We start from the raw sequence: 21,961 nt of genomic DNA, 5'->3' as shown, positions 1-21,961 counted from the left end.
CTTTATAGTAGATGTCAGTAGCATTAGCATTTAAAACTAGGCTGTACCTCATAATGGTTAACTTTCAAGGTTACCTTTCAGCTGGTAATCCCAGTATGATATGGTAATGGGAAAAAATATGTCCCCTATGCTATCATAAATACTTGCTTTAAACAATTATAGTGGTACCGTACGCGGGATGGATTACTTTTAAGAATATGATAAGAATGAGGTTGTTACCTATTGTAGGTCCCTACCATTTTAAAAATTCCTCTCATAAATATTTATGTTCACGGTTTTTATTGTAATTTACGCTACAACAGCCAAACACGGTAACGTGTTTTTTCGATTTCGAGGCCTATTCGTATGTCAGTGAGACGATTTCGAAATACCCTACATTCAATTTATCGTGATGTTGACCTCATGCCGCAACATGATGAAGTGGCGGTATTCGCAGGCTCTGATTTTTAATACTTTAAGCTTTCTGCTAACGGTCTTTAATTCTGCCCCAGTGATTCTAAAATGCGAATTTTTTACACTTTATGTCATTCAAGAGCCACGCCCTCGTTTTATGTGATAACCGGAAACATGGCGGACGCTCGTTCCGTTAGCTTCACCCAGGCAGTGCTTCCGCCTCTGTATGTTATTGTAGTTAACGAGCCCAAATCAACTTCACGAACAGAACATGTTATTGTAGCTCTTTGGGTAGCGCTGTGCGCAGCTTCGATCTAGTATTAATGCTCTAAGGTGCGCAGTCGAAATCGCTTCCAAAGAAAAAGACGAAATTGTTTTTCTTAAGATTCCCTTTGGTGGAAACAATTGAACCACATTCAACAGCTGTTTCAAATGATAATTTTCTGTTTTGTTGTAAAGGTTGTGGTTCAAAAGGGTTCACTTCGAGTTATTTTCGTGATACCTAACGTAATATTTTTAGCGCAAAATAATTAATTTATTTTCGTTATAACTCGTAATGCTCGTTCTGTGATATTCTTGTTGCTGTGAAACCTGAAAATGATGAAAACCAATATTATGACAAATGTTGGAGTCTTTTATCTTTGTTTAGCCCTGTTTTTTAATTCGTGTTGTAGCGAGGAATATCGTTACAAGCCAATATTTATTATTCATGGAATTTTGAGTACCAATAGAAGTATGGTGGCTATGGCTAAACGAATTCAAGAGGTAAGTGAAATGTTAAGAAAGGTTTGTGGTAATCCAGACCCTCTATTTTTCGTTATAACTTTTATGTCATTCAGTTTGCAAGCCTCTGTGAACGAATGTTGAGCTTCCTTAAAATCTATCCCAAACAGCTTGCTGACACTTAAGCTTTTCTTACTTCTTCATGCATTACGTTGACATCAGGAATGACGACGTCACCATGAGTTATACCACCCAAAGCAGCCCATTTTCGACTCGCTATTGAAGCTCAAGTATTCATCGAGAGTATTCTTCGTTCGAGCCACACTGTCAGCAGCCCTCAAGAAGGTTTTCAGTGGTTTCCCATTTGTACATCAGGCAGATGATAGGGTTCTACCTTAATTAAGGCCACAGTCACGTCCTTCCTGCTCCAGCCCTTTTCTACCAAATCGTCGCCGTAAGACCTACTGTATCTGTGTCGGTGCAACGTAAAGCAAATTGTTGAAGCGGGGTGGGGGGGGGGGGAGGGGAAGCATCTTTCTAGGTGTAATAATAATAATGTTATTTGTTTTACGTCCCACTAACGACTCTTTTACGGTTTTCGGAGACGCCGAGGTGCCGGAATTTTGTCCCGCAGGAGTTCTTTTACGTGCCAGTAAATCTACCGACACGAGGCTGACGTATTTGAGCACCTTCAAATACCACCGGACTGAACCAGGATCGAACCTGCCAAGTTGGGGTCAGAAGGCCATCGCCTTAACCATCTGAGCCACTCAGCCCGGCCTTTCTAGGTGTATACCAGCACAATGATTCAGATGTTGTTTATTGCCAACTTCAGTTTTTGTGTTTGTTGTTGTCTAAACTCTACTATATGCTTCATATTCTGTAATATTTATTAATAACCATATTATCAGATCCTTTTAAATAATTCATTATTGTTTCATCATCTATATGAATTTAAGGTGACTGTAATTTTGGATGTTCATACCAGGGCATGATTAGTAAACCATGTGCCAGCATTAGTTTTCACCCTCTCCCTTCCTATCTTGCCAAATCGTACATTTATTTTCATTAACTCCTCTGATGAGTTTGATGTCAGGAAGAGCATGCAGTGGTAAAAACTTGTAACAAAGATTCGTATCGCTTCATACTCAACCCCATAGACAAATACCAGAGCATGATTCATGAATATTATTAAATGCTTCTGTAGTTATTGCATACTGATGCAAGTAGGGTAAAATGAACAGAAATGAGTTAATGACTTGCCATTAGTGTATACCAGCACAATTATTGAGATGAAATTGAAGACTGGCCTGACAAAGTGTCCATCAGTTACAGCTAAGTGTCTTATTTGAAAGCTAGAACCAGCTGTATTTTTGGAAGAATGGATTTCTTGTTAAACTGTTGGAATTTTCTTCAATATATCTTACATTTCTACACACACGATTCTCTGAAATTCACTGGTACGCGCATGCACAGAAATGGTGTCTCAACATAAACAATCAACACTGCTCCATTCCAGTAGGCTACTGAAAAGGGGGATGGGAGTGAAGGTGTAGTACAGTATATAGGCCTACTGTACATATTGTAAACTATGTAAAAAGCATAAGACCATTGTATTTAGTATTAAGTTAAGTTTACTGTTAAGTTCCGATGTTTATAGTTTTAATTCTTGACCTTAAGATTTAGTATTAGGCTGAAGATGCCCATAACTAGGGCAAAACATGTTCCTAAGTGGTGTTTTTAATTCATGTAGAATTTAATCACTAAAAAATACATTTGTACTGAAAAGGTGGGCTGCTCCAATACCGAAAAGGAGGGGAAGGGATTGAATGGGTAGTGCTGAAGGCACAGTGTGTATTGTTATAAATCCACCACTGTGCCCATTTCAATCACAACAGTCTTGTAGCACGTTGTATACTTGCAGCAATGCGTTTAGCAAGGACATGGGGAGGGAACCATGCTTTGTTTATATTGGCATTTCTGTGCATGCACATACATGTCAGAACTGCCTTCACTGTTTCCATATTCATTGACGCTTTTACCAAACTCCACATGCCGTTTATTAGAAAAAAATTCTTTCAACAGATCCATTCATTTCAGAGGATTGGAACTTTATTCACTTTCCTCTCAACAGGGGTTGCCAGTTGATAAATTTTGATCATAAATTGCATAAATATTGAAAGTATAAAATTCTTCATTATTTATCATGGTAAGTCCTAGAAAGAATAGTTGACTTCCACATTTTTATTTATTTCGTGTCAGAGTGTTGAAAAGACTTAAAATATAAATAAGTTTTTATATACAAACAAAATTAAGTACATCTTATGTCACAAACATGTTTCACACAAAGTCTGCCCAGAAATGGGCAACAGCAATTCCCTCTTCAGTGGCTTGAGTCAGGTCGTGAAGTGTACAGCGAACAGGGCAGGACTGACAGTCATAAAGGTGTTGGGTAGGTTGTTGCTCTGCAGAAGTCTGACTAATCTTTCAAATAACCCCATTTTTTTTAGGTTATCCTTGGATTTACCTACTCTACTCCTCAAACGATTCAGTGCCTTCCAGGTTGTCCATTCCAAATGATGACCAGGGGGTGGAGATTCAGAAGGCACCATCCAGTCAGAAAGATGCTCCATTTTTGCTCCCACATATCACAACGTGCTGTTCTTGTTGGTTTATCCACAGCCTTGGAGACATTGCAAGGCAACTTTTCCTGGACTTCAGTCTTCTGGGTGGAGGTCTATGTCCAAATAACGGGTGGGTTTTTGTGTTTGTGAGATCCACCTTCGACCTTTCTTGCCTTGCAAACACTTCTCGCCGAATTCGTGGAGGAGCAATACCAACCAAGCAGTAAAGTTTGTAAGTGGGAGTGGGTTTCAGACACCCAGTAACTATTCTGCATGTTTCAGTAAGGGCTGTATCACCTGCTTCGTATGGGCTGAGCTGAACCAGACAGGACATGCATACTCAGCTGCAGAGAAACTCAGAGCAAGAGCTGAGGTTCTTAACATAGTTGGATTGGCTCCCCATTTGCTTCAGCCAAGTTTACGGAGGATGTTATTTCGGGATGAGACTTTCTGTCCCAGTGTTTCTTGTATGTTAAGGTCCGGTCTAAGGTGACACCCAGGTACATTGGTGTAAAACAATGTTTCATTTGCTTACCCTCCCACGTCACACACAGCTGCCTAGTAGCGTCTCGATTTCGAAGATGAAATGCACACACCTGGGTTATTTCCTTTTCACAATTGGCTTTACGTCGCACCAACACAGATAGGTCTTATGGCGATGATGGGATAGGAAAGGCCTAGGAGTGGGAAGGAAGCGGCTGTGGCCTTAATTAAGGTACAGCCCCAGTATTTGCCTGGTGTGAAAATGGGAAACCATGGAAAACCATTTTCAGGGTTGCTGACAGTGGGGTTTGAACCCACTATCTCCGGTATGCAAGCTCAACAGCTGCTGGACCCTAACCGCACGGCCAACTTGCCCGGTACACCTGGGTCTTGGCTGGGTTTTACAGTAGCCGGTTCTTCTGATAGTACACTTCCACATTAATGATATTGAATCGTTGAATGTAGTTATTTTAATTATATCTGGTTCTAGCTGTCGTACCCAGCTTTGCTTGGTCTAAAGATTACAAAGTCCCTTGCCTTATAAAGTGGTACATATCTCTTCAAATTATATTTTACAGACTGACAAAGGTGTGGTATGGAGTCCTTGAAAGCTCTTATTTAGCCCATTCAGAAAACAAAGTATTTGTCAGATATGCCAGATGGCAAAGCCTGAGATTGTCAAGGAAACAGTCCTTTAAGTCTGAAGAACTGTGGGAGAGAAATATTTATAACTTCTGAATGAAGCTTAAAGGAAATGTGACCCCATGCTGTAAGGAATGTTTGTGGAAATCATTGTGCGACATATTTCATGGGTAAACTTATTCTATTGTGAAGAAGATGACAGTCACTAAAATTTGATTTTCGTTACTGGTACCTATTCACTTTGCAAATAGTGTATGTTGTGTAGTCTGCTCCAACTTCCATCTGGGATCGTAAAATATAACTTCTACTGCTCTTTTCTTTCAACATTATCTCCAACTTGCTTACAGGTCACTCTTGGGCGCATTACGTGGTTCTTCCTCTAACAACACTCTAAAAATATATACTTTTTGTTGCTACGGGTTTGAGCAACTGAACCCTACACATCAACTATCCGGTTCCATAGCTGGAATATAATTTGCAGCTCATGAGATCTGCTTTCTATACCCTACTTCACCTCTAGCACTTTTCCCTTCCCCCCAAGCTGTAAGGTTTTACTGACTGACAAGTTATTTCATTGTGAATGTATCTCTGCCATTCTAAGCAAGTTTCCTATTTCATTTCCTCCAGAATATGCCACCGTTATACCAAGAACTACTCATCTGATTCTGCCTCCTGTAATCACCAATATATGAATTCTCTGAATTACAGATAGGAATCAACACATGTTTGGGGCTTTTTCCGTCAAATGACAGCATAGAGGCTTGCTTGTTGAATGTTAGTCACAAAGTTTTTAAAGTAACCATATCTGTCTAGCTGTAATTCATCATCATACTACACTACCACTACTGATGCTTTATTATTTGCCTCCCTATTCTTTTCTGTTAATATTTTCTAGCAGGAATGAGAAGCAGATAATCATGTTTGTAAAAGTATTGTTTTCAAATTTCAGTTTTTAGGTAATGTTAAAATCTATTTTTCTCTAGGCACATCCAGGCACTGATATTCACGTCCCTGGAAAATTTGGAGGTTGGTCAAGTTTAGCTCCTATGTGGCACCAAGTGGTGGACCTGGGAAATGATTTAATGAAGCTATCTGCTGCCCATCCTCAAGGAATAAATCTTATTGGTACATGACTCATCTGCTATGTGTACGTAAATGAGACTTAACCTGTTCCATTATTTCACTGTCTGAAAATGAAGAGGGCTTTTTCAACTTCATCATCATATTCTGTTTTAGTTGTCTAAATATACCTTAGAAGAAACAGCTCATCTGTAAATAAAGTGTTATGAATGAGCTTTGAAGTATTTCTTTACATGAAGACCTTTTAACTGCAGCCGCTTAAGTGCGGGAGATAGTAGGTTCGAACCCCACTGTTGGCAGCCCTGAAAATGGTTTTCTGTGGTTTCCCATTTTCACACTAGGCAAATGCTGGGGCTGTACCTTAATTAAGGCCACGGCCGCTTCCTTCCCACTCCTAGCCCTTCCCTGTTCCATCGTCTCCATAAGACTTATCTGTGTTGGTGTGACGTAAAGCAACTAGGAAAAAAAAAAAAAAAAAAACTTTTAATATAGTAGTAAAACTTTAATGTTGATACTTCAGAGTTTCTGTTATATACAACATATATGCGTCTAAAATAGACTGATAGTAGGGTAATGGCATATGGATAGTTTTAGCATAATCTGTCATAATGAACATTGTCATTTATGACAGTATTATTTTCCTTCTATGTAAGTGACGAAAGTATCTGTGGGTTTAATTTTAGCATCAGTTCTCTTCTTAATTTATGTTCTTGATATGGAATATTTGGGCCTAACTATGAAATGAAGATGTAAGGTGTTTGTTGACTATGTCTATATATGGTTGCAAAAATGCTGATCAAAAGATATAAAGGCATATTATATCCATTTTTTGGTAATGGATGCCGAGTTCCATGTCTGTTGCACTTGGTTGGTCAATACAGGGACGGTTAATGCCGGTTGTGGGTGACACTGGAGTTGTCATCCAAAGATGTCTTATACATGCTGGATTGGAGACAGATCGAGGATCGAGCAGGCGAAGGCAACATGCCGACACTCTGTAGAGCAAGGTGGGTTACAACAGCGACCTAGGGGCGTGCATTATCCTGTTGGAAGACACCCCCGGGAATGCTGTTAATGAATGGCAGCACAACAGGTCGAATCACCAGACAGACATATACATCTGCAGTCAGGCTGCATAGGATAACCACGAGAGTGCTTCTGCTGTCATAGGAAGTTGCTCCTCAGACCAGAACTTTCATTGTGTCGACACCACAGACAGGTGGAATGCAAGCACTCACCTGGCCTCCTCCTAACCAACACATGGCCATCACTGGCACCAAGGCAGAACCGGCTTTCGTCGGAAAATATAACGGACCTTCATTCCATCCTCCAATGAGCTCTCGCTTGACACCACTGAAGTCGCAGACGGTGGTGGTTTGGGGTAAGAGTAATGTACGCCGCAGGGCGCCTGGTTCGGAGCTGTCCTTCAAGTAACCAATATTGAACAGTTCGTTGCGACACAGTAGTGCCAACTGCTGCTTGAATTGCTGCTGCAGACTCAGTCCACTGCACCATAACCATACGTTGAATATGGCAGTCCTCCCTTTCGGTGGTGCTGCTGGGACATCCGGAGCCCAGTCTTCTCGCAAGCGTACCTTCTCGTGACCACTGCTGCCAGCACGCATGCACAGTTGGGACATTCCTGCCAAGTCATTCTGCAATAGCGCGGAAGGAAAATCCACCTTCACGTAGCCTTATTATACGGCATCGTTCAACCGCAGTGAGCTGTTGATACTGGCCTCTACGTCGTCATAAAGGCATTCTCGACCCACTCAGTCACTCTGTCCAATCTCAGGTAACTAACACTCTCGCCCAGTACAGCTCGTATTTAAAGCAAACCTAATGTGCAATGTAATGGGACCGCTGCTAGCGCCGCGTTAATGCAATTTGCAGGAAATTTGGATCAAAGTCATCTTGCAGATGTATAAACACGCTTGCCAACGTTCGTCAATCTAGCACAGCCCCTTCTTGTTGTTTGGATACTTTTTTCCGCCTGTGTGTATATAAGTATACTTAAGTTTATACTTATACAATTATCCCATTGGGATCCTTTTTTCCTTTTGAGCTTGTCCTGTGTTCCTATTCTTTTTCCATCTATATTTTTCTTTGTATTATGTTTCTGCCATTTTCCTGTACTTATCCGGCTTTCTCGTTATCCTACACTTATCCCACATCAAGACTGAAGATCTGTCAAGATGTCCCCTCCCAATGAGTGCTGTACCTGCCCTCCTGATGAAGCTGGGAAGCAGAAACAAGTTCATTGGGGGCTGAGAAGAGATCAATGTAGAGAGCCCATCTCTTTGAAGATGGCAGTTTTTGAAGATGTGGAGATTGTCCTTGTCCTTTTGTGTTTGTCTTTGTCTCCTATTCTCCTATTTCTGTTGCTCCCTCTTCTCACACTGACCTGCTCTTATTTTCATTCCATTATGTGTGTTCCTTTCTTATTTCTCCTCCCCCCCCCCTCTCTCTCTCTCTCTGATACAATAGATGATAATTATACTATACATGCAGAAATGCATAGCTACTAATATTTCAGGGTGAACCAAGTCTTGTCCCTCCTGCCTCAGTCAACTGAAGTTGGAAGAGAGAAACACTCCAAAATTGATTATTTAGCTGTACAGTAAATGTTCAATTTCTTAAGTATCATGTCTGTACGGGGAAGTAAAAACGAGGTTTCATAACCATGCATTTACACAGCACAAAATCATGGCTAAAAAGTATGGAAAAGGTCTAGAGTCGAAGACAATAATGATAACTCTAATTTTAGTATCTTTTTCTGTTTAAATATTTGGTTAGTTTTGTTCGTCATATTTTTTATACTTGCTTGTTGGTTTGATTTGGCTGTAATAGGTGTATGTCTAATTGCCATTAAACTGAATACTCTCTCCTCAGTTTCTAGTGATCTGGAACTGGAGGAGGGGAGTATTCTATTCTGTTTTATTCTAATATAAATAATTACCTCATTTATTATTTTTACAGGATATTCTCAAGGTGGTTTAATAGCTAGAGCAATTCTCCAGCAGTTTCCCAACCATAATGTAAAAACATTCATTTCTCTAAGTTCACCTCAAGCTGGACAATATGGAAGTAAGTTCTAACTAGCAATTTTGAGAATTGGTCATTTATAAAAATGTATTTCTTTTACATGAGTCAAATGATGAAATCACTTTTGATAGTTTAAATTCAAGCTTGATGGTATGAAATTGTTTTTGATAGGTTATCTGAAGCTATCAAATGTAATTATTTAAGCATAAATATTACACTCAAAATTTTGCCAATTGAAAATTTCTTTCCAACACAGGTCATGTACCAGTACATGGTCTGTTTGATCATGTGCAACACGAAAAAATACTTTCCAATATCATCATAAGTGTCTTCATGTATTCTTCCATGTACTACAGTCAGGTTTTCCAACTAAGTCTTGACACAGATCGCTGATGGATTGAAATAGTCCATGGTCTAAAGCATCTGCTGAGTTGTACATTTCAGAGAGATGTGCACAAAATCTGAATCACTGCCTCCTGGTGCTTGCTTGTTTCTTCCATGTGATGCTTTCCATTTGATCACTTAGATTATTGAGATTATATTATGGAAAGTGACAACAACATTTTTACAATCTTCATCCCGTGAAGATGAAGAAGAATTGATTTTTGTAAAAATGAAAATGTAGCCTATTTATTTGAAGCCTCCGTGGCTGAGGCGGCAGTGTGCCGGTCTCTCACTGCTGGGTTCCGTGGTTCAAATCCCAGTCACTCCATATGAGATTTGTGCTGGACAAAGCGGAGGCAAGACAGGTTTTTCTCCAGGTACTCCGGTTTTCCCTGTCATCTTTCATTCCAGCAACACTCTCCAGTATCATTTCATTTCAGTCATTAATCATTGCCCCAGAGGAGTGCGACAGGCTTTGTCAGCCGGCACAATTCCTATCCTCGCCGCTAGATGGGTCTTCATTCCATTCTTGGCCCGGTCAGATGCCTGGAAACAGGCTGTGGATTTTCATTTTATTTATTTATTTATTTATTTATTTATGTATTTATTTATTTATTTATGTATTCAAAATTACAGAATTAATTTGCTGTGCTATTAATGTTGCATAGCTAAGAGTTTGCGTTTGAGAGGTGGTGGCTTGGAATTTCACTATCAGTAGACCTGAAGGTAGTTTTCTATGATTTCCCATTTTCACACCAGGTAAATGCTGGGGCTGTACTTTAATTAAGGCCACGGCCGCTGCCTTCGTAGTCCTAGCCCTTTCCCACCCATATGTGTTAATGCAATGTTAAAACCACTAGCAAAAAGAAAACTTAAAAATTGTGGGTGGCTTGAGCATGCTATTGAAGAACAAAGAACTTTTACCAAACAGTCAACACAGCGATTTTTTTCTTTATAACCTAAGAGTATTACTTGTGCTTATTGTCCTAATGTTTTTTCATCTTAGTTTCTTCTTTATACAGCTGATGATGACCACTAAGTGGTCGAAACATGTCCTGTAAGTGTTAATATATATTTTGTTTTGCCTAAGGCATAAAATAAAGTATAGATTAGGTGGTTCTTTATATTAACTTATTGATCGGATTTCTTGGCAGAGTTTTAGTGGATTTTTAGTAGTATTTAGCGGATCTTGAAAATATAAGTTGGCAACACTGCTTACCAGTCCTATCCTTTTCCCATCCTTCCATCGCCGAAAACCTTTGATGTGTTAGTGAGACGTTAAAAGAGTAGCAAAAAGTATATATAAATTGCCCCTGTTACAAAATGAATGTACATATGTATTGTTTTTACTGAATAGATACTATCCTTAATATTTTAGGGTTGTTTTAAGCTCATTCTGAGTTACTTTAGAGGGTCTTATACCATTTTATAGAATTTTTTTTTTTTTTTTACAGTTATTAGGTCATCAAATCTAGACACTGGTCATGCCATCCATTACAAGCAGTTCTAATTCCAAACATACATGTTAATCACTTTTCACTGTTGTTTGGAATAGACTGCTGTGGATCCACTCAGTACTCAGTCTTAACCAATGTTCTGTAACATCAGAAGCAGCAAGTGAAAATTGTTAAAGTGCAACAGTGCTGAAATAGACAAACCAGTAGTTGGCATTTGCATTTTGAAATATACTTGCATCTATATTGTAATGTGTTCCTATTTATGGTTCAGACACATAATTCAGCAGAATTGCTTTAGGAGTCAAGTGCACCAAATATGTGAGAAGTTTGGAGTGCATCAATTATTCAGTAGTGTAAACTATGCAAGCAAATAGGGTATATTAAAGGGAAAAAGAAAATACACAATTGTTAGAAAGCCATTTGCACAATTATTAGTTCTGTTTCAACTAAGAAAGTATTTTTGTTACAGCAAAATTTTTACATCTCATCTTCCCTCACTTGTTCTGCAAGACTGCATATGAATTATTCTACTCGAGTGTAGGACAGCATACGTCTGTTGGCAATTACTGGAATGATCCACATCAACAGAAGCTCTTCTACAACTACAGCCGATTTCTACCTTACATTGACAACGAGCTTTCATCACCACGAAGTGATGTTTTTAAATCAGGGATCACAAAGCTTGAACGTCTTGTGCTAATAGGTGGGCCTAATGATGGAGTTATCACCCCTTGGCAATCCAGGTATGACATTGTTGTGAAATTGTGAAAACAGTAAAAAAGAATTTCCATATTTAAACATTTATTTATTTAGCATGATGCATTGGATATTTACATAAAAATAATTTACCCGTCTTGCTTCAGTCTTCACTCGCGGAGTTAACACGAAACTAACCTCGAGGACCTGCGAGTTACCTTTGGGCGGCGGGTCTAATTCACATTTATCCCTTCAGGTACACAAGAAGGTCAAGGTGGCAGATTGACTCATTTACATTTCACCCAGTGAATGACAAATTCAAATAACATTTGAAAATTCTTAGTTTATTAAATACAGTCATAAATACAATGGGCCGGAGCTGAAAATCATTAAGTCAAAATTGCACATTTTGTAAACTTTCAGTATTCTGAAGTATTGAAGCAAGGGCCTTTGAATGGCATAAAAAAGAATTGTCAGCCTTCTCTTTATACCAGAAATCACTCAGTAGCTGCAGTCGTTTAAGCGTGGCTAGTATCCAGTATTCGGGAGATTGTGGGTTCAAGCCCCACTGTAGGCACCCCTGAAGGTGATTTTCTGTGGTTTCCCATTTTCACACCTGAATTAAGGCCATGGCCGCTTCCTTCTCACTCCTAGCCTTTTGCTATCCCATCATCGCCATAAGACCTGTCTATGTCGGGGCAGCGTGAAACAACTTGTAAAAAAGAAAATACATGTTGCACGATCGGAGGACGAAAGCATCAAGTTGGTGATTCCCTGCCTTTCAACGCTGTATTCTTTCTTAATGTTTGCCACACTGAGAGATTTTCGCATGTCACATTATTTTGTGGCATTTCCTGGTTACTTATTGTTTATTTTAGAAAACCTGGTTATAGGAAACATCTTCACAAGAAAAACATAAAAGATGCTAACTGGAAAGATTTAGTGTACACAATCTACAGTAGGAGAATGTCAATGAGAAGAAAATAAGCAAAGACTACAGGTTAGTAAAGACAGTATAACTGACCATAAGTGGCCAAATATGGCAAATGAAAGAGAGTCCTCTTAACATTCCATGTCATGAGTTATGTTGTAAATTATATTTGTATAACATTTAGGTAGTTTTTAATTTTACAAATACATTTTTAGACAAAATATCATGGATGGCTTTATGCCATATTAAACTGACCACGGAGCTGAAAGGCATTAAGTCACTTTTCAAAATTGATTTTGAAAGATTTTATTTAATATAAAATGGCTTTACACTAACACAAATATAACCTGAGTAGCTCCCTCTCAATATAGAACTTTAATGTTAGTGTTTTTGTTATGTTCTATTCGGGTAATACCATTTTTTCTCCTGAAATGTAGTGAAAACTGACTTGCTGCTTTTCAGCTCTAGTCAATTCAGTCGATTCTCAGGGAAATAAAAAAGAAAAATGACATCAAATCATGACAAAATCTTACAATGAATCCTATTGTATAGCACGTGGGATTGATTATTATCCACAGTAATATCAAGTACGAATGCAAGACCGTGTCAACAATGGGGACTGTAGGGTGACAATCAGGTCTAAACTAACATTCCACCCAGCTGCTTCCCAGACAAAATATAGCGTTAATTCCAAGTAAATATAGTCATTACTGTCTAAACATCACAAACAAGCAAATGCATTCAAGTGGAAATAAAGTCTTTACTTTAAATTTTATTCATCATGATGGAATCTAGTAGAGGGTTTGCAAATATGATTTGTGTACTTATAATGGTGGTGTGGCAAATCTTTACTTTTCTTTGACACTATTCCTCTTAAAAATGACATAAAATCAGTCAAAACCTACTAATGAATTACTTGTAAATAGCTATACGAGTCTTGAAAGACAAATGCAATCGTAAGTAAAATTCAACGTCATAGTCCTATGAAAAGGGAACCAAACAAAACAATTGCAGCATAACAGAAGATGTGCTGCTTTGACACTGTACTACTCCTACTAAATTAATAAAATTATGTAATTGCATCCGGGAGATAGTAGGTTCGAATCCCACTATCGGCAGCCCTGAAAATGGTTTTTCCGTGGTTTCCCATTTTCACACCAGGCAAATGCTGGGGCTGTGCCTTAATTAAGGCCACGGCCGCTTCCTTCCAACTCCTAGGCCTTTCCTATCCCATCGTCGCCATAAGACCTATCTGTGTCGGTGCGACGTAAAGCCCCTAGCAAAAAAAAAATTATGTATACCCAAAGAACAAATATACATAATATCCAACAACTAACATGACAAGTGGAAAAAGTAATAGGTCCATAAGTAGTCAATACAATCACCAACTCATAAATCATTATCACCTCACTGGATCACATCCAGAGTTGTAACTCGGGACCTAGTCCCATCACAGGTAATACCTCGACAATCAACTATGGAAGTTCTTCAAAGCAATATTCCACCGTGTGAACCAAATGGTCAGAGAAGGCAGTGCTCGAATACGGTGGGCTGCCGCCTTGAAGATCCAATGCAGTCGGAGGCATTAAAATACCCACATACAGACAAGGCTACTAAACCTAAGTCAAAATTTAAACCAAACCATATGTAATATTTTGCAACACACAGTGAAAATTCCTCCTACAAATTGGCAAATTATAAGTGATAACTGACATAATGGACCAGCCACAAGATTCTCATTATGGGATTACAGGAAATTAGAAATATCGATCAGGACGCACTGGAATCTCAAGGGTACAGACTCGACAAAGGTATGCCAAGAAAGAGAGTGACAAATATCTCCCAGTTTGGAACAGGCTTTTTGGTTAGCCTTAAAATAATAAACTTTATACAAAAGTTTAACCCTCCAGTGGTACGCGCTCAAAAATATGCCAGTAGTCGTGTGGATTACAATCGTAGTCCAATTTTCTGTGGGTATTTTATTAACTATTTTTTGTTTTCAAATGTCTATTTTCAAAGTTATAAGAAGGATGGAGTATGATATATATACTAATCAGAGACAAGTACACAAAATATCAAATATTTTGACACAGCATGGAAAATTTATTTAATTTGAAATTTTTAAAGAAATAATGAAACCTGAAATATTTGATAACAGATGAGCATTTTTTCTACAATTAATTGTTTATAATATATTCAGTTTCCATATCCTATACAAAACTGTATCTATACAATCAAACCAATGCAGTTGAAGTGTTCTAATCTGAACCTGAGCCACAGTCTTATTCACCACTCGAACATTTCACACAAACCTTCTTCATGTGCTCTTGATACACCCAATTCATGGACTTACTGCAGTGCTGCCGGGTGCTCTTGTTCCTCTGTCGACTGCAAAGGAAACATTGTCCTACATGTCCTTTAGGTGGTTCCACTGGCATCGCAGTCTCTTCCTGAATGCCAAGTAGCAGCTTTCCACATACTCTTATCGCCCTTGGCATTACTTTGTACATTATTCTCCTCTCCATTTCTGGTTTCATAAGTGCCAAGCAGAGATCTTGTAGGAATGAGCTCCCTGTTATCTTCTCACAATTATTGTTTTTGGAATATATGTTAAGTGTATTTATGGTAGCAGTGTTCGTATCAAAATCTCACTACAATCCCCGTTTTCATCATCCTGGTCTTCTAATAACCACCAATATATCTGTCCACTCATAATCGCCAGAGAATACTAATTTGACAGAATGCATACACCACAAAACAACCCATCTAACCACAGTGACTCATACGACAGCCACTTCACAAGTAGTTCCGTAAATAGTCGCGTGGACTACATTTGTAATCAAGATTAACTCTTTGGTATGCCACTGGCACGGTAGTGGTCAGTGATATAATATTTCATGGTGATTTTAGTGGGGAGACATTCTAGGAAAGGTACTGAGCAGCATGTACCAAAACCAAGTGTATTATGTTTGCAGATATAAAACAAATAAGCCTGGATTACAATAGTAATCCATGCGACCACTGGAGGATTAAATCTCATTCCTCAAGGATCTCCACACTTACAATAAAGACAGGTAATAAAATGTATACCATAACTAATGCACATGTTCCTACCACCGAAAAGAATATTTCTTTAAAAGACCATGTAGAGATAGAAAACTACTGGGATCTACTCTACAATATTCTAAATAACATTCCTAACAACCATGTTAAAATATTAATTGGAGATTTTAATGCCCAACTAGGAAGAGAACGTAGATATCGTGATGCAATTAGTAAATGGCCTGCTCAGAAGAGAACAAAAAAAAATGGTCAAATATTCATTGATCTTTGCAGGAATCATGGCCTGTTATCAAAATCTATATATTTTAAGAGAGAACCACAAAAGCTCAAAACATGGTAACATTCCGATTATACTAAAGGTGAATAGTAATTAGATCATGTATTTATGGATAAATTATATCACAAAGAAATTTATAATGTGAGGGTTCTTCCAGGAATAGACACAGGCTCAGATCATCATGTAGTTAAAATTAAAATCAAATTAATTCCCCAAAGGAAACTACAACAAGCCTATAAACCAAAAAGGAAAATAGATCCTACACTGGTAATTGAAAATGAAAATTATCAAAAAGCAACAGAAAAATTAAAATCGCAGATAACATAGATGACCTAGTTAGTAACCTTCAGCAAATTGCAGATGAATTGGCCCCAATAAAACTTCGTAAAAAACATCAGTGGTGTAATAATGAATGTGATGATATGATTGAGAAAAGATACAAAGCATGGTTATTGCACCAGTCCCAAAAATCTGAAGCATCTTTTCAAAATTTAAACAGCAGAAAGAAGAATAAAAAGAAGTATCTTAAAGAAACTCTGAACTCAATTGAAGAGAAATTCAAAATATCACATTCACAGAATTATTACAAAAATTTTAAAAAACATTTGACTAGTTATGAAGTCCCAACCTTATTATTACAAGATGGATATGGTGAATTAGCCCACAACAATCATGACAATGCACAACTTATGGCTGATTATTTCAAAACGCTCCTAAATTGTGAAGAAACAACAGAACTCCTTCACCTAGATGTCAATACACCGATAACAAACCCAACAGAGAATATAAACCTTCCTACAGTAAAGGAAGTTTATACAGCACTGAATGACATGAAGAGTATCAGACCTCTGCAGAAAATTGGAAATATGCTGGAAGTTCAGCAATAATTGCCCTTCATCAACAACAACTTCTGTACAAGATGGCGTCAGCGAAGGATGTAAGTGAAGATAGGTCCCGGTTCTCTTGCAAAATAATCGGAAATAAGTGTGGTGTAAACAAGAAGCGAGTGTAGAATGGTATCCAGTGTGAAACGTGTTTAATTTGGTACCATTTTGAGTGTATATGCAGTGCTGGTTTTGCTAAAACTGAAGATACTTGGACCTGTGTTAGCTGTGGCGAGAGCAATTTGAATAGCGGTAACAAACCTAGGCCTACAACGGACAACAAATTGCTGGAGTCTCATTCTTTAGAGGATGGAGGTAATGATAATGTACTTGTAATTCTCTCTTTATTGCAACAGGATTTACAAGCATTAAAAGCAGAGAATGAGATTTTAAAGGAGAAGGTACGTTTACTGGAATCGAAAGTACCGGTACCAGTAAACACTCAGAACACAGGTGGCTCTGTGAATTCTAGCGCGTGGTGTCAAGTTGCTTCAGATTCTAGGAGGAAAAGTGTACACTTAAATACGGACAATTTTGTAATTGACACCAAAAATAGATTTTCAACCATGAGGGAAGTAAGCGATACGCAAGGTATCCGTACGGGAAGCAGTCAAACGTATAGCGCAAAATCCGTTACGAGAAGCGGCCAAGTTAGGCCTAAAATCCCACACAGTGCACCGGCGAAAGTGTCGAACATTCTTATATTCGGTGATAGCCAGGCGAGGGGAATTGCGGAGAAAATGAACAATAAAGATATTGCAGCATCGGCTCTCGTCTATCCTGGGGCCCCAATGAAGAAGGTATTGGAAAACACGGAGCAGGCGGCAAGAAATCTTGGAAGTCGTGATGCAGTAGTGATCATCGGCGGGACGAACGACGTAGCTCACAACGACGGTAAGAATGTCATTTCTGAACTTAAATGTACACTAGGTAAGCTGACTCTCACTAACATCTTTGTAGTGAACGTACCCCACAGGCATGACTTGATTAGAGACTCGTGTGTGAACATTGAAGTGGACAAAGTTAACACAGATATGGTTAAAATTTGTAAACATTTTCGTAATACACAGGTAATTGATAGCAGCAGTTTAAAGAGACACTGTTACACAAAGCATGGCCTTCATCTAAACAATTCAGGTAAACGAAAGATAGCAAATATTGTTCTAGATTTTATTAATCTTAAGATATGTACTATAAAACAGGCAACTCCCTTGAGTTATAATACTGACCAGGAAAACTAGTAGAAAGAGCCAGCTGTACTTCAAGCTGGCTCAGCCAACTAGAAAATGAAACTCAGGAAAGTAAGGAATTTCAAGTTACCCGATTGCAACAGTCAAGTTTTAGGGAGGAAGGGGGTCTGAGATTGCTCTTGGTAAACTGTCAGAGTGTAGTAAATAAACAATTAAAATTCGGTACATTGATGGAATCTTATGAGACTGATGTGGTGATAGGAGTGGAATCGTGGTTGAGAGAAGGGGTGGGTAATAGAGAAGTATTTCCAGAAGGGTACACAGTCTGTCGTAGAGACCGAGAAGATAAAAAGGGAGGGGGGGGGGGTGTTTATTCTGGTGAAGGAAACTTATTGCTCACATGAATGGTTTACCGATGAAATGGATGAAATATTAGGGATAAAATTAATTTGTGATAATATGAAGGAGGTGGGAATTATAGGAACATACAGGCCTGGAAGAGAGGAAAGAGACATGGAAATATTTTAGAAAATAATAGATTATACTCAAAAAACAATAATAATGATGTGATAATAATTGGGGGAGATCTAAACTTGCCAGAAGTTGAATGGAATGGAGCTGCAAGTGAAGCCCATGAACAGAAACTGGCAAATAAGTTAATTTGGGAGGGAGGATTTACACAAGTAGTACAAGAACCAACTCGTCTCAATAACTTACTAGATGTATTCCTGGTTAAACCATGGGAAATTGTTGATAAAACTGAGGTAATTGAAGGAATAGGTGACCATAAGGCTGTAATAATGGATGTGGGGCTGGTACCAAAAAGTCTTAATAAGAGGGTCACACAAGACAAGAAATTGTACAGAAAAACTAAAGTTGATGGATTTGGGACTTAACTTAAATCACAATTCAGTTGTTGGATAAGTGAAGGGAGTAATGTGGATACACTTTGGGCTAATTTCAAAGGAATCATTTGGGAAGGAGAGAAGAGATTTGTACCTGTTAAGAAGGGTAAAATGACCTCAGACCCTGTTTATTATACAAGGGAAATAAGAAAATTAAAAAGAAAATGTAGAATAGTAAACAGGAAAATCAAAGAAGGTAGGGAGAGTAGAGAAAGTAGAAAACAGCTAATGAGGGAACTGAATAGAGTGAAAAAGGAAGCAAAAGAGAATTATATGAATGGCATACTTCAAGAGGGTAATGACCACAAAGGGAAATGGAAAAAGCTGTATTCATATATCAGGAATCAAAAAGGAAAAGGAATCCAAATTCCTACTATGGTGGGAGAAGGGGGTGAACACTATTTAACAGATACTGAGAAAGCAAACCTCTTTAGTAGGGAATTCACAGATTCAGTAGATGATTGTCAGGAGTTGGAAACCGAAACAGAAGATAGAGAGGGAGAGACACAGAGGGAAACAAGAAGCTTCTCATTCACAAATGATTTTCAGAGAAATCCAACTGCGCCAGCAAGGAAAAGCAGCAGGAAGTGATCAAATTACTGGGGAGGTGTTCAAGGCAATGGGGTGGTACATAGTGCCTTATTTAAAATTTCTCTTTGACTATGTCATAAATAATAGTGTAATACCAAAGGAATGGAAGGAATCTATAATAATACCAATTTATAAAGGAAAGGGTGATAAAAGGAAACCAGAGAACTACAGACCAATCAGTCTGACCAGTATAGTTTGTAAAATACTGGAGAGTTTATCAAAGTACATCAGAGGGATATGTGATGATAAAAATTGGTTCATGAGGAGCCAGTATGGATTTAGAAAGAAATTTTCTTGTGAGGCACAACTGGTGGGATTTCAGCAGGACATATCTCACCAATTGGATTCAGGATGCCAGTTAGATTGCATAGCCATAGATCTTTCCAAAGCCTTTGATAGAGTGGAACATGGAATATTATTAAAGAAATTGGAGGGAATAGGATTGGACGTAAGGGTTACACGTTGGGTAAAAACATTTCTAAATTCAAGGGTTCAGAAAGTCAAAGTAGGAAATTACATATCGCAGGAAGAGAAAGTTTGGAAGGGAATTGCACAGGGTAGTATAATCGGTCCGTTACTTTTCTTAATATATGCAAATGATTTAGGGAATAATATAACATCAAAAATAAGATTGTATGCCGATGACATAATTGTTTATAGGGAAATAAATACCATTGCGGATTGTTCAGAATTACAAAGTGACCTTGAGAGTATCCAACAATGGGTTGAAGAGAATAATATGAAGGTTAATGGAGGCAAATCAACTGGTACAACATTTACAAACAGGAGTTTTAAAACTGAATTTGAATATAATTTGTATGGGGTAGTTATCCCAAAAGATGGCAAGTGCAAATACTTAGGTGTAAGATTTGAAAGTAATTTGCTCTGGAAGGGTCATGTGGATGACATTGTTGGGAAAGCATACAGATCGTTACATGTCGTAATGAGGCTACTTAAAGGATGCAACAAAGAATTAAAAGAGAAAAGTTACCTAAGTATGGTTCATCCATTATTGGAATATGCAAACAGTGTTTGGGATCTTCACCAAGAATACCTAATAAAAGAAATAGATAGTGTGCAGAGGAAAGCAGCAAGATTTGTAACAGGGGATTTCAGGAGAAAGAGTAGTGTATCAGAAATGTTAAAGGAACTAGGGTGGGAAACTTTAAGTAAGAGAAGGGAGAAAACTAGACTTATAGGATTATATAGAGCCTATACAGGAGAAGCATGGGGATAAATCCGTGAAAGGCTTCAGTTGGAAAATAATTATATCGGCAGAACTGACCACAAGTATAAAATTGGAAGAAATTTTAGCAGAAGTGATTGTGGTAAATTTTCATTCATTGGGAAGGGTGTGAAGGAGTGGAACAGTTTACCAGGGGTAGTCTTTGATCCTTTTCCAAAATCTGTATAGATATTCAAGAAGAGAATAAACAGCAACAGAGAAAATAAATGAATAGAGGGCATTCGACCAGTGCAGGTTAATATAAATAAAAAATGTGTGTGAATAAATTAATTCCATCCCCTGGTCTAAGGAGTTGGACAGCCAAAGTAGGGGACTGCCTGCAGGGGTGAAGTACAGTGGGGATTCGAGGGCCCTGGGACCGCTACGGTAGCTGTGAAGGCCCTTCAGGAACTCTGAAAAGTGGTGGCAAAAGGGGCTCCGGTTAAGACGCAGCAGATCGTTATGCTACTTAGTTTCCAGAATGGGTAAAAAATAAATGCAATGTACATTTTAATCTTATACCAGTTGTACAGTATCATTTGAAGTAATTCCACATACTGTATATCAGTTGACTATATTTGCAAGTAGTACAGGTGATATAAGTAGAATTTTGTAAACAATATAAATTTATTAAGGATGAGCTGTGTGTTTAATAGAAAAAATTGCTAGCGTAAATTGTATTATTATTATTGTATTATTGTGTTATAGGAAAATTTTCTTCTCTTGTTAATTTAATATTTAGTGCTTGACAATAATGTATTTTAGTGTACCATTTGCCACCGAGGTAGACACCTCATTTGCAAATGAAGAGATTTTGATTTTGATTTGATTTGAACTAGTCAACATCTGATTACAGAAAAATTCCCAGAACATTGGGCAACTGCCATTATCCATCCGCTACATAAAAATAGGGGACAAAACAGACCCTATTAACTATCGAGGGATTTCACTCCTGGATATGTCCGACTTGTCGGCTGAATGGTCAGCATACTGGCCTTCGGTTCAGAGGGTCCCGGGTTCGATTCCCGGCCGGGTCGGGGATTTTAACCTTAATTGGTTAATTTCAATGGCACGGGGGTTGGATGTATGTGTTGTCTTCATCATCATTTCATCCTCATCACGACGCACAGGTCGCCTACGGAAGTCGAATAGAAAGACCTGCACCTAGCGACCAAACCGGTCCTGGGATATCCCGGCACCAAAAGCCATACGCCATTTCATACTCCTGGATGTTACTTATAAAATTTTCTGTAAAATTATTCTCAATAGAATTAAATTACAACTTGACAATGAACTAGGGGAATATCAAGCAGGTTTCAGACCTTGGAGAGTTGCACTGACCAAATTGTGAGCCTCAAACTGATAATG

At 38.3% G+C, this 21,961-nt stretch overlaps 1 protein-coding gene across 2 annotated transcripts in view; it reads left to right on the top strand.

Annotated features, from left to right (window-relative positions):
* Positions 1-745: 745 nt before the first annotated feature.
* Positions 746-21,961, top strand: part of Ppt2 (palmitoyl-protein thioesterase 2) — a 57,031-nt gene continuing 35,815 nt past the window's right edge. The window contains exons 1-5 of one of the 2 annotated variants that reach the window (XM_067146562.2): positions 746-900; positions 1,068-1,158; positions 5,849-5,990; positions 8,925-9,032; positions 11,301-11,574. In XM_067146562.2, the coding sequence (XP_067002663.1) occupies positions 1,129-1,158; positions 5,849-5,990; positions 8,925-9,032; positions 11,301-11,574 (554 nt within the window). In that variant the 5' untranslated portion in view covers positions 746-900; positions 1,068-1,128. Of the gene's footprint in view, positions 1,159-5,848; positions 5,991-8,924; positions 9,033-11,300; positions 11,575-21,961 lie in introns of both variants that reach the window. The other variant, XM_067146561.2, reaches the window with a different exon arrangement.

Source organism: Anabrus simplex, chromosome 4, assembly GCF_040414725.1.
Source record: "Anabrus simplex isolate iqAnaSimp1 chromosome 4, ASM4041472v1, whole genome shotgun sequence".
In the NCBI taxonomy this organism is placed as follows: Eukaryota; Metazoa; Arthropoda; class Insecta; order Orthoptera; family Tettigoniidae; genus Anabrus; species Anabrus simplex.
Note: the sequence above shows the minus strand (reverse complement) of the source record. Positions and strands in the feature narration are given on the sequence as shown.